Source organism: Pempheris klunzingeri, chromosome 11, assembly GCF_042242105.1.
Source record: "Pempheris klunzingeri isolate RE-2024b chromosome 11, fPemKlu1.hap1, whole genome shotgun sequence".
NCBI lineage: Eukaryota > Metazoa > Chordata > Actinopteri > Acropomatiformes > Pempheridae > Pempheris > Pempheris klunzingeri.
Window position 1 is genome coordinate 17,969,464 of NC_092022.1, and position 12,511 is coordinate 17,981,974.

A 12,511-nucleotide genomic window follows, 5' to 3' on the forward strand; every position below is an offset into this window, starting at 1 on the left:
CAGCTAAATGAAATCAGCCGTCATTAATTTGAATTATTTACACCTGTGCTTTTCCTACTGTGCCATGCCAAGAAAGCCTCTTACTACATTTCTGTGCACTCAAAATAGACTTCTAATCGTCTTCATAGATGGGTGGCTGCTCTTAACAAACCACAGCTTATAATGTATAAACTTCCAAATGTAACAATTTGCAAATTAATAACAAATTAATCAAGATTTATTTCTGGTTGATGCTAAAGCCACGTAAATGGGGCAGCAGCAGTTCCACACATTTATATAAATTATCATTAAAAAAACAGCATAGCAACAGTACCATTCCAGTACCATTACTCTCTATACCTCTTCTTTAAATCTGTGTAATGCTACCTGGCTGCTGTGCATGGAACTCGTTGGGATGCGATAAGATCTACTAAGATTTATCTGATCCCCACAGGGGAAAGTAATATGTTACAGTTTCAACAGTTTAACAGTCCAAAGAGGTAGATAAACACAACACAAAAATAAATTAAATGAACTTTCATTCAAAAGCTAGCTTATATACACAAATACATGATTTATGCAGTGTGCAAACAGCTGTGCAAATATACACCCAGTTGCCATTTTATTAGGTACACCTGTCTAATACAACAGCCCTGCCTTCATGAAAGTTAGAATGCTGTAGAAACTGTTTAAGAGGTGTTGATTCAACTGTATGATCATGTTGGCTTTTGAACTGTATCATTTCATACAGAGAGGTGTGTCTGTTATTTAGTCTACCCTCATCGATATAAATGGGGTAACAATCACAGACTAAGTTGCAGACTAGTATCATTTTGTTTGGTTCAATTTAAAGAGTCAAAGTCACTGACTGCACAGATTGATCACTTTTTTCAACGCGAATGTGTCTCATTTCCGGTCAAATGCAATTCGGTTTGTGCAGCAGTAAGTGAACGAGCCACCGTTCATACCGTCACGATGTTCAGTGCTGACTCTGATTCTGCAGTTTGGTACGAAACCAGGCCTTTACAAGCACCGTCTGCAAGGTTGATAGCTCAGCTGTCAACTATTTGTGACAGCCATCACTTCATGGCTGATTTTGTAAGTTTCACTGCCTTTTAATGAGCTTTTAATGGGGGAGTAATCTTGTGTGAATCACAGCTGTGCTGACGACGGTGCTCTCAGACACCAGTGAGGGGAGCTCCACCGCTGGAGGAGGACGGTGACCGGACAGACAGTTCACTGTGAGGATTAGGTGTTAAAGATTCGTGTTTGTACCGTACATGTATTGAACACCTCTACTCTGCAGGGGCTTTCTACAGCAGATCACAATGTGCAAAGTACTTCAAAATAAAGACCAAAGCAAGAGACACTGAATTAAGGGGTCTGAGCATTGAGGTTGTCCTATGCTGAGCAGATTATAAAGCCCTGTGGTTTATGCTGGGCTTTGTGATTAAAACTGACTTGACTCGACATATAATGCAGGCACAAACTGAGTGTGAGTGCCAAAGTTTAGGAGTCACAATCTCAGAGTCTCCTTTAGTTTTAAGCCTGAAGTGACCTTCAACCAAAAGGCGCGATCGGGAGACACCGGGGACCTGAAGGTGACACAGTGCTGTGCCAGCTCTCTATAGCAGGCGTCTGACCATGCAGAACTTTAAAAGGTGATTATTAGAATCCTGAATGGAGCCACTGTAAGGAAATCATAGTACATCACAGTTACTACTTGCCACCAGACACATCTAATAATTGAGGTGGTCTAGACTGATCTCATGGCTTCAAACTGCACGCAGAAGCATTCAAAAGGCTCCCAGTAGTTTTCCTTTCAGTGGGATAGTTGGAAAAATGATAAAATTGCCCATAAGCAGATATATCACTTCAAAGCTACTTCAGTGCAGCTGCTGCAGTAAGTGCCAGCATGTAGAGCTCCTCTTTGGAGTCATTGTGTATGAATGTGTGTGTTCATAATGTTCCCCCACCAAAAATAAATCTCTAGAGGCTCGTTCTTAATTAGCTCTCCTGCTCAAATCAAGGTGACGACACACACTTTGCATGCATGAAACTGTCACGCTATTGATCGCTTTATGGATAATAAGTATATCAGGATATACAGATTCTTCCACACCACCACAGATGTCCATCAGAGATAAACGTGAATCTTCCTTTACACCTAATCCAGTCTATTTTGTAAGGCTGCTGTTCAGATTGATCAATGTGCACCTCCAAATTAAAAACTGCGTCCGATGCCAGTGACTATTGGCAACTGTGCCTGGGTGCGCCAGCAGCAACAGCAGGGTTTTATGGCAGAGACGTTAAAGCCAAGAAGCTCCTCTTTTTGCTGCAGGGAAAACTCGTGACTCGTGACATGTCAGTGGACTGTTTGAACATTTTTCTTTGACCAGCTCCACTGCATTTTTCCACATCTCTTCTCCGCAAGGGTCTAATTTTAAAGGATGCTGCCTCTCCCTTATTTTGAAGTCAAAGAAGAAAACAATACAGAGATGAAAAGGTAGCTATAAACATTTACAGGGAGCTGTGGGGATTCAGCTAAATAAATAAAAAGCCCAAAACAACGTTTGATCGTAAATTTTAACAAGGACTTGTCGGCGCACATTCAAAACTTATACTCAGAGTGATATCAACACAAGACGTTAGCCTCATAAAGACAGAGAAGGGAAAAAGCAGTCATAGAAGTGTAAATGTGACTTGTGTTGTCAATGTTGTATTTGTGGGAATAGAAGACAAACAACAACATGTACTGTGACAATTTATCACCGGAGAGGGTTTCAGTTCAAACCAGCAGCCTCCACAGAAGAGAAGCACAGCAGGTATCCTCAGGTCAGAAAACTACATGTCTTTTACTTCAGTTCACTCAGAGGTTTGCTCTGTCTTTGCTGTGGGGGGTTCATCATTCTTTAACTCACTAAAAATAGATAATCCTATGATTTATACAGTGCGCGTTGTCTGCACCCTACTATCCAAAACAACAAATACAAAGTTAACTTAAGTTTAAAGGATACATCTAGTTCTCTGTTCTTCTTATCGTAAATCAGCACATATATCCTTACTGTTTGTTTTAACACTGAATGTACTGGGACACTGAGTGTACAGGAGAACAACATAAACAAAAGTAAGGCCTTGTGGGAATCAGTGCTAACATTTAGCAGGTTGAGCTAACTAACTTCATGTTTCTGAGTGGAAAAAACAAACTAACAGCACATCGGGGCCTCCCAAATGTTTAATGTTGTAAAGAAACAGATTTCTTAAATCCCAAACTGTAAATAGCCAATAATAATAGTATACCTGTAAAGCACTTTTTAAAAACACACCGTGCTTCACATATCGAATAAAATACACGCATACAGTAGCCTTATGATAAAGTTTAGCTTGACACCACAGCAACTCCTTGACTTTACGTTGTGTTGTGTTTGGCAGATGCCATCCTAAAAAAGAAAAATGTTATTGTCACACAACAGCTAGTTAGCTTGTTTAGTGAGTGAACAATTTCCCTTCACATGACTAATTTAGCATTGTAATAATCTAATCTAATAATCTCTCTACTAATCTACTTGTTGCATTTTTCAGTTGCATTTCAATAACTAGTATGTTCATATAGATGATACGATCATATGAATTTGCTGTATGTATGTGGAGTGCTGAGCTAAACAGGCTTCCTCGGGCAAACCTCTGATGAAATGGCAACACAGCCACCAGCAGCGTTCACCCACTGAGGCAGGACCGTGAGCTGTGAATCTAAACTAGTGGATCAACAGCAAATGGAGTCACACACTGTACAGACTGCTGCACAGGCTTGTTGAAAAAGCTGAAATGCAAAATTAGTGCATATGAACTTGCCAGTTGACAACACGTCCTCTAGCAACGCCAACTCTCAAATGTCAGTCAAGTGTTGCTATGGGAAATGCCACCCAGAGGCCAAAAGCTTAGATGCTGTTTCCACAAATATGCCCAAGAAAAGGTTGTATCTTGTTTGCCAAGTAGAAAATTCAGTATCGGGCAAACTTTTTGTTCAATGTTAACAGTTTTTAGATAAAAAATAAGAAGGAGCAGCTATGTCAGGCTTCGGCTCCAGAGACAATACTTTATTGTTGGTTTAGGGCATAACAGCTTTAGCTGGTAATAACAGAGAATATCATCCCTTAATCATGATCCCCTCAGGAGACAACTTACCACTTTGAAGTCCTCTGCTCTGCACTCGGTGCCGTGAAAGTGGCAGGAGAGCAGCATGTCGCTGATGTCGTGACCGGTGCGGTCATAGAATTCACGCATGTTGAAGGGTCGTGGTTTGAAATTATGGAAGTCAGCTTTGACCTTTAGACTCTCCAGAACGCTCTCCTCCACAAGATGCATGTCCCTGATCTCATATCTGGAAAAAAAGACAGAAAAAGAGGTCTAAGAAATATTCACATATTCCAAATGCAAATTTTATGCCCAGTAGTTTGGTATGGACTGATGAATTTCCTCGAACAGTACATCTTCACAGTGAATAATCACTGTCCGATGAGAGAGTAGACTTCATAAAAAGTGAATTTCAGCCTTGAATTTTTTTTTACTTTCGGGAAGTTTTATGTGTGATCTGTTGCTCTGCTCAGCCACAGCTACAAATAATGGCCCCGAATGAATCAAGAGACAGACAGCAGACAGTAAAAATGTACAGGATGGTTTTTCTGTGGCATTTTCTCACCCTGAACTGATAGCACTACCAGAGTGTTTATCGTACAGTACATAATAAAGTTTAGACAAGAGCCGTACGGGCCCATAAAGCCACTCGTCCATTCAGTGTCGATGCAGCAGCTTCAGGCTACACTTCAACTCCAGTCTCACTTATCTGGATTCAAACCTGGAGAAAAATGTGCTTGTTTATGTTGATTGGATTATTTTGGCCATGAGAATTATGAAATTGACTTTTCTGACTATTGATGGATACATCAAGCGGACAGGGAGTTTTTTTTTCCAGAGGAGGCATGTTCAATGTTGACTTGAGTAAATTTCACTCACAACACGTATTGTTACTAAATTCTTCCTGTCACTTCTCCCAACACAAGAAAGATATAATTACATGAATTACAGCACGCGCTACTTTGATCCAAATCCTACATAAATAGAGAAAAGAAGAACTTGCAGCATTAGACATCTATTTTATGTTGGGGTTTTTTTTTTATGTGTGTACATCATTACAGATTCTTAGTGTGGGTCCAGGGATAGCAACGTCAGTCTGTCAGCCTACTGCTTTGATCCAGACAGAAGTATATCAACAGAGCTGCTACTTGACGGATTGCCATGAAATTTGGTACAGACATTCATGTTCCTCAGTGGATAAATCCTACAGATTTTATTGACATTCAAGCTTTTCCTTTTGCACCACCTGCAGGCCAAAGTTTTTTTTTTTTTACATACAAAACTAATGGCATCATTCCCATCCGCCTCTGTTGTACTTTGTGTTGAGCATCCATTTGAAGTCATGTTCCTGGCCACCTGACCTGATTTTGTGTCTCTGTCAAATCCTGAGGGAAATATGTAGCTCTTTAGCTGCTAAATGCCCCATTATGTTCACCAACTAGTCGTTATGTCTGTGTCTGTCTGCCATGGGTGTGTTTGAAGGGCTTTTTTGCTTAAAACAAGTTCCTGCTGTGGTCATAATGAGGGAATGAGAGTGGGTGGAATAAACCAAAATGGTAAAAGTCTTAGGCAGACAGCTAATAGATGAGCTGGACTGCTAATTAATGAGCTGAAACTCACTATAAAGCTCCATAAAGCCAAGAGGAGTTGTTAGATATAAAAATATAGATTATAATATAGCCACTGTAGGCTAATCAGCAAATCTTAGCATGCTACGACTCGAAATTAAGATGGTAAACATTACACGTTAGCATTGACATTGTTTGTAGCATGGCTGTAGACTGTTAGTTGTGTTTATGTATCATTAGAGATCCTTTACAAGCAACGCTATGTCATATTTGTTTATATCTGGTATCCATGTTTAATATGCTGGTAAAATCCACATTTTTGATATTGTAACATTGAGATACTAAGGTCGTTTTTTGTGGCCCTGTGAAGTGATATAATGCTCTCAATGTATTAGATTGTTAAATGAAGTGAACAATAAATGTCTCATGTGTCATCTTATACTTATCCCTAATTGTAATGTCTCAGTGATTTTCTTGCATAGTAATAGCTTGTGTAAGCGCCATCACCTAAGCCCCAGATCTCCCCACATTATTAATAACTTTGTATTCAGTAACATTTCTGTGATATTTCATTTTGTCTGTATCACCACACGCCACAGTCTTTTCTTTGATTACATTAAGAATAAAGGCCTGCGAGTAACTGAGTGGGGAGCCACAGAGCCCACATCACACCCAGCATTATCAGGGGCACTGGGAAATTTCCTTTCATTTAATGGAGCTCACAAAACTCTGACCACGCTGTCTTGTATTAAAAGAGAGCAGAATAGCTGTAAATGCACCCACTCTCTAGCCTCACTGTGATCTCCCACTGTGCTATTATTAAAAATGTCACTATTTTAATGGACTCAACAAAGAGCAGATTGCTTGAGGGTTTTTTTTTTTTTAGGCTATTGCCTCAAATAAAATGCCTTTTAGAAATGCCTCCTATGAATGTAGTCACTCTTATATGGCTTTGGTCTTTTATTGATCCTTTGCATAACATTTCATTGAGATACCGCATGTATTTTTATGTATTAAATTAAATAATATTATTTACTTTATTCTAATAAGAGCTGCTAACATGTGATGCATAGTTAAAGATGCATACATGCACATAACACTATTACATTTCTCATTAAGCATTGAACTAGGTGCAGTAATCCTTTTGTTTTTTAATTTCATGAGGGCAAAGGGACATTAAACACTCTAACTGAAGTCTTCCAAACATTAAATCAATAATAACAGGCCATATAGGATTAGAAATTAGTTCGAAGATTTTTTGTGACATTAAGATTAGGCTTCACCCCATTATGGCAAAGGCAAAGAGCGTTTATATTTGATTGAAAGAGAACTTAATTGAGGAGAGGCACTGGCTCCCCTCTGTTTGTGTAGCGGACAAACCTGCCAAGAAGGCACTTATGAGATAAAATCCCATGAGACCGAGCCGACAGGATCGGCAAAGACTGACTCCTCAGCATGTATGCAGCTAAAATATCATGCCACAAGACATTTCCCAGACTAGTGACTCCAAACATGCGAGAACAGTCTTAAAAGGATTTCATGCCCCAAGCACTTTCATTTCTGGCCAGGGGTATAACAGCTAAATGTGCCGTTGCATCGCCTCTCTACCTTGCCAAGGGAGACAGGATAATGAGCACTAAACCTACTTCAGAGTGTTAGAGTCAAGACAAGTACATGAAGATGGAAACTTATGCTTTGTTGTCCAACTTTAAAAAGTCTTCCTTGTGAACAGCTGCCTGGAAATGGCAGATAGGAAATGTGTTCATGTAAAAATATCCAGTTGGCAAGTGTTGATTATCAGTCACACCAGCGTCAGAGGAAAAAAATGCTAATTTTAGTGTTCAGTCTGGGATCTTCATTAAAGATTTAGGATAGAAGTTGGCTGTATATCCACATGAAAGTAAAGCCACCAGAGGCCTTTAGCACTGTATGCTGAGCCCTTTTCTTGATCTCTTTAACTGACAGCCTGTCAGAGGTTCTCATCATTTGAGTTTTTGCTCTCTTTTTTTATGTTTTTGATCACTCAGATGTCAGACACCAGTCAACACTCTCCTCTCCTGAAATACTGTCCACCACTAAAAGTGCTGAATGACACCATGTTGCTGATTTATTTCCTTTGCTGACATTTGGAACAATAATACAACACCACAGGGGTAGCAATATGTTTATCAAACAGCTTTCAAAGCCAGGATTAGTCACAGTTTCTCTCTCTGTCTCACTCTCTGAGATCTTTCTTCGTTCTTCGCTGCTTCTTGGACAGCCCTTGCTCGATCTTAATCACTGAAAATATGCTTTTCATTCAAACCTGTTAATATCCACAGACTTGTGTCTGTGGATATTATCTCTGGCATTTCAGGATCAAAATAAATTTGATGTGCAGGACTATTTTTTACGGCTCTGTTAAAGTTTCAGACACATGAGGATTTAAACATAGAAATGATAAAAAAAAAACAGAGCATCTGCCGTTTCTCTCGTAATCAAGGGAAGCAGACCTTTTGCATCTTTACCTCTGGTGCATACACTACATGCTGTTGTCAGCTCCAGTATCCAGAGCTGCACAGACAATACGACAGGTGTTCTCTGATTATTACGCCTCAGTTAATTCAAGCCTGAAAAGCTCTCCAAGCCCTGCATGACTCAACAAGGTAGAAACTATTAGAGTTTGCTGGATGAGCGAGACATAATTGCCAGCGGTGGAAGTATTCAGATCATTTACTTACATAAAAGCAGAAATACAACAATATATCAAGACTCCATTAAGTAAAAGTCCTGCATTGAAAATATCATTTCAAAGTAGGCCTATTGTACATTTTAAAACAAATGTAGCATACAGTTGTAGCTGGTCGAGGTGGAGCTAATTTTACATTTTAGATCTGTGACAGTATTTTATAAGAACTCAGATTTTGTACCTAAATTTTAATATGCGGCCGAAATAGATCTCATAGTGGGGTCAGAAGAACAATATTTCCCTCTGAATTTTAGTAGAGATGAAGTACAAAGTTGCATAAAATGGAAAATTCAGCACATGTACCTCAAGTTACTCCTGTACAGTACTTGAGTAAAGGTTGCTACATTCTACCACTGACATCTGCAATATGAAACTAATTTCTGATGACAAGGGAAAGGGTGGAGAAATTCTATGAAGGCGTTAATTGAGTTCAGTGGGAATAAAAATACTGATGAGACATAAGAGACAAATAAGAGCAGCAGAAGCAGCTTGAAACACTCAATTATACTGGTCATACTGGTACCAGTGGTTACCTCTGGTTGAGCAGGGCCAGCAGCTCCCCTGCGTGGTACAGGTCATTGCGCGTCACGCGGCTGAAACGGAAGGCGTTCAGGTTGCAGAAGGTGACCGCGGGGAACGTCATGACCGGGGTCGTGACCTCATCCAGTTTGGTGACGTGCGGGTACTCGAGGTAGAAGTGGATCCGGTCCACGCACACGTACAGCAAGAAGGTCAGGGAGCCCAGGAAAAACACGACCCACAGGCAACGTTTGATGCAGAACCGCTCGTACGTGAAAATGTGAGAGATTCCGTGCAGGGTCGAGCTGTGCGCAAAAACTTCTACGGGTGGGGGCTGATTTGTGTCCATTTCTTCTGGTTCCACTTTGAGATCCATTGTCCCCGTGCAACAAGCTCGATCTGAGTCAGAAAAACAGCTTCAAAACACCCGCTGTGGAGAGAAACTGCGCCGATGTTCATTCACCTGTGGCATAAACTGTGATTATCCATCCGAACAGGTGCAGCCGTGTAGATAACCACTCTTGGACTTGGTGCGGTTTGGTGGCCATCCCTCATGCAGACTGATGGAGAAACATTTTGAGCATCCGCCGCTCTTGAAAAAACTCAGACGAGCAGGAATTGTGAGCAGAAGTAATGCATTTCACGCAAGCAGCCGTGCAGAAGCGGGGTGACTCAGAAGCGTGCATAACCAAGGTGTCAAAACGAAGGTCCATCACCACTGCGCTACAGTGATGTTTTGCAGGTTTGTCGCTGGGTTGCGGTAAAGCAAAGAAAAAGCATTGACAAAGTCTTTCATCAACGTGCGACTTGGCTGGTCGATTTTAAGTCCAGTGAAGCACGCATCAATCAGTCCTGCACGCCAGCCAGAGGAAACCCGGAGACAAAAAAGAGAGAGAGAGAAATCCTTCTGACACTTCAGCTCATCTATCAAGAGTTCCTCTGTAGCTCCGCTTTACGCACGTCTTTCTCAACCCGCAGATTTTCAGGTCAAGTCAGGGTTTTTTTCTGTACTCAGGAAAGAGGGTTTGGGAGTCAGACGGTTGGTTATTGTGGTCGGTGGTGAGTCGTGTGCTCCCCTCCGCTCGTTTGTGTCTGTCTGGCAGCAGCGGACGGGAGAGGAGAGGAGAGGAAAGAGAGGAGAGGAAAGGAAAGGAGAGGAGAGGAGAGGAGGGCAGACTGACGCTCTGCCGTTCACCTGTGAGTTAGTTTCACATTTTCACTACACAAGACGGCAGCCCGAGAGAGAGAGAGAGGGAGAGGGAGATTGCTTTAGAGAAAGATGGATAGGGGCTAAAACAATTAATTACAGGCAAAGAAAAAGAAAAGACCACCACTGGACATGAACTAAAAGTGAACCGTAATGCTATACTTGGATCTAAACAGACAATGTCAAGAGGATAAAACTGAGCAAGGCATTAAAGGGGTACAGTAATTTATTAACTTAAGTACAGTTGGAAGTTTGGGTGTCTCCCAAGAGACGGTTTTAAAGAAGGAATAAAAATTTAAGCAGCAGAGGCCGTGATATCCTGACTTTTAGTTCTCCTAATATAATTCAAACTCCAAAACCGCTGGATCCTACGTTTCCCACAATGCAACTTGAACCAAAGTCATGATGTCACTAGGATTACTTTGTGAGCATAAAACCCCCCAAAAAACAAAACAAAAAACTACAACTCCCATGAACACATTTACCCGTGTGGCACTGTGGGTACCTCATACCTGCATCTTTCACACCACACATCCTCATTTTGTTTCCCGGGCTCTGTGTTAAAAATCTGTAGTAGCCGAGATAACCCAGATGACATCACTGAGATGTCATCTGGGTCCATTTTTGTTGGAAAGGCTCCAGAACAGACGACATTATTCAACTGTTTTTTTTTTTTTTTAACATACTGAGGAGTTGTTCTCATTATGAGTAAATTGAACTTCATGTGTAAAATTGGTGGAACGTCCCTTTAACCATTTACTGGTGGACTCAAAGTAACCTGGCGACCCAGAGTAAACAGACAGTAGAGCGGCAGCAACACTGTCTGCAGCAGCACAAAGATGTAAAATAAAACTCAGACACCAAGACCAAAACATAATTAAGTATTTACTCGGGATAGTAAATTATTTTGCCATTTTTGTGCCTCCTTTTCGGCAACAGGAACGAGAGAGAGCACCTCTGGAATATCGTGAGGGAAAACGTCCACTTGGACTCAAGGATAAACTGATGAGAGTTTGGAGGTCAAAGGTCAAAGGCCACTGCGACCTCACAAAACACAAATTTTGGATACATTTCAAGGATTAATGTGCTACTTATGACAAAATTTCATGATAAAGTTATGACATTTTATATCCCAAAGGTCAACATCACTATACCAGGTAGAACAGTAATGTTGTATAGTGTGGTGTAGTGTCATGTTTTTTAGTGTATATGTAATGACAACATAGTAATGTCTGACTTCCACTGTAGCCATTTTTAGATTAATTAAATTCAGACTTGAATTTGAGAAACAGAGGCAGACATTTGAAGGGAAAACGTCTGACTTCATCACACAAACTTTGATCAGTGGGTAGAGGTGAGTGTGTGTGAACAGCTACTCTCCAAAACCAAGTCATTATCGGGCACCACAAAGGAAACTAATGGCATGTGCCATGTTTAGATTGGACCATGAATAAACAATGACATTTAGTTCCCAGCTGGATACTGGCATGAAAAATGGTTCTGACTGTGCAACAAGGCTGATTCAAGCTTTGCTAATATAACAAAATATTTATTACACGTCATGAAAGATGCATTACTCTTAAATCTTAAATGCATCAGCATGAAAAAGTATTCTTATCTGTGACATCAAAGTCCTACTACTGCGCCCATGGGCAGTATCTCAAATCCAGTATAAACAGCTATAAATAATGCAGAAATGTGCATGACACTTAGTATATTTATGAAGCTGAAGTGAACTTTTCCTCAAAGATGTATGGTTTCAGACATGTGACTGTGAAATATTGTGCTACATTAATTATGTCTGTCTTACCTGTAGGGATTATAACCAAGTCATTAACTCAAGTACTGTGTTTTCACTGCAGTAAATGATCTGAAGACAACCTCCACCACTGCTGGAGAGTAACAAACAGTTGTAGGGATACTGCAGAGGCCAAAAGCTACTTTTTTTTGTCATAAAATCCAGATATGATTTTGTATCTTAAGTATTCAACGACTGTCCCACCCCAGCCCCCACGGTATGGATCCCAATTGCTTTTTGTTTACAACCAAATGCTTAATTAATTTTGAGTTTTCCAAATTAAATTCCTGAGAAATTATGCAGCTGCCAACAAGACACTGAGGCCAGGTTTTCAGCAGCCGGGAGGCGATTTATATACTATCATCAAAAAAACGTACACATGATGACTGTTTTTAAGGCAGAAACCAGTATTTTGGACTCAATATATGTTAATCTAATTACTTTTAGACCAATTAAATAGATAAATAATGACAGGATTCAGCATTTCTTTACTAAAAGTAACATCTAGTAGTGCGGAGAGAGCTTTGAAACAGTATTCATCCCCCTATGCGGGGAAATAAAACATATATAAAATAATA

The 12,511-nt window shown here is 40.4% G+C and overlaps 1 protein-coding gene across 1 annotated transcript in view; it reads right to left on the reverse strand.

The window, feature by feature from the left end:
* Nucleotides 1–9,304, reverse strand: part of LOC139209834 (acid-sensing ion channel 1-like) — a 45,029-nt gene extending 35,725 nt beyond the window's left edge. The window contains exons 1-2 of the mRNA XM_070839703.1: nt 8,943–9,304; nt 4,165–4,360 (exon numbers count right to left, since the gene is read on the reverse strand). Of these exons, the coding sequence (XP_070695804.1) occupies nt 4,165–4,360; nt 8,943–9,304 (558 nt within the window). The remainder of the gene's footprint in view (nt 1–4,164; nt 4,361–8,942) is intronic.
* Nucleotides 9,305–12,511: the final 3,207 nt, after the last annotated feature.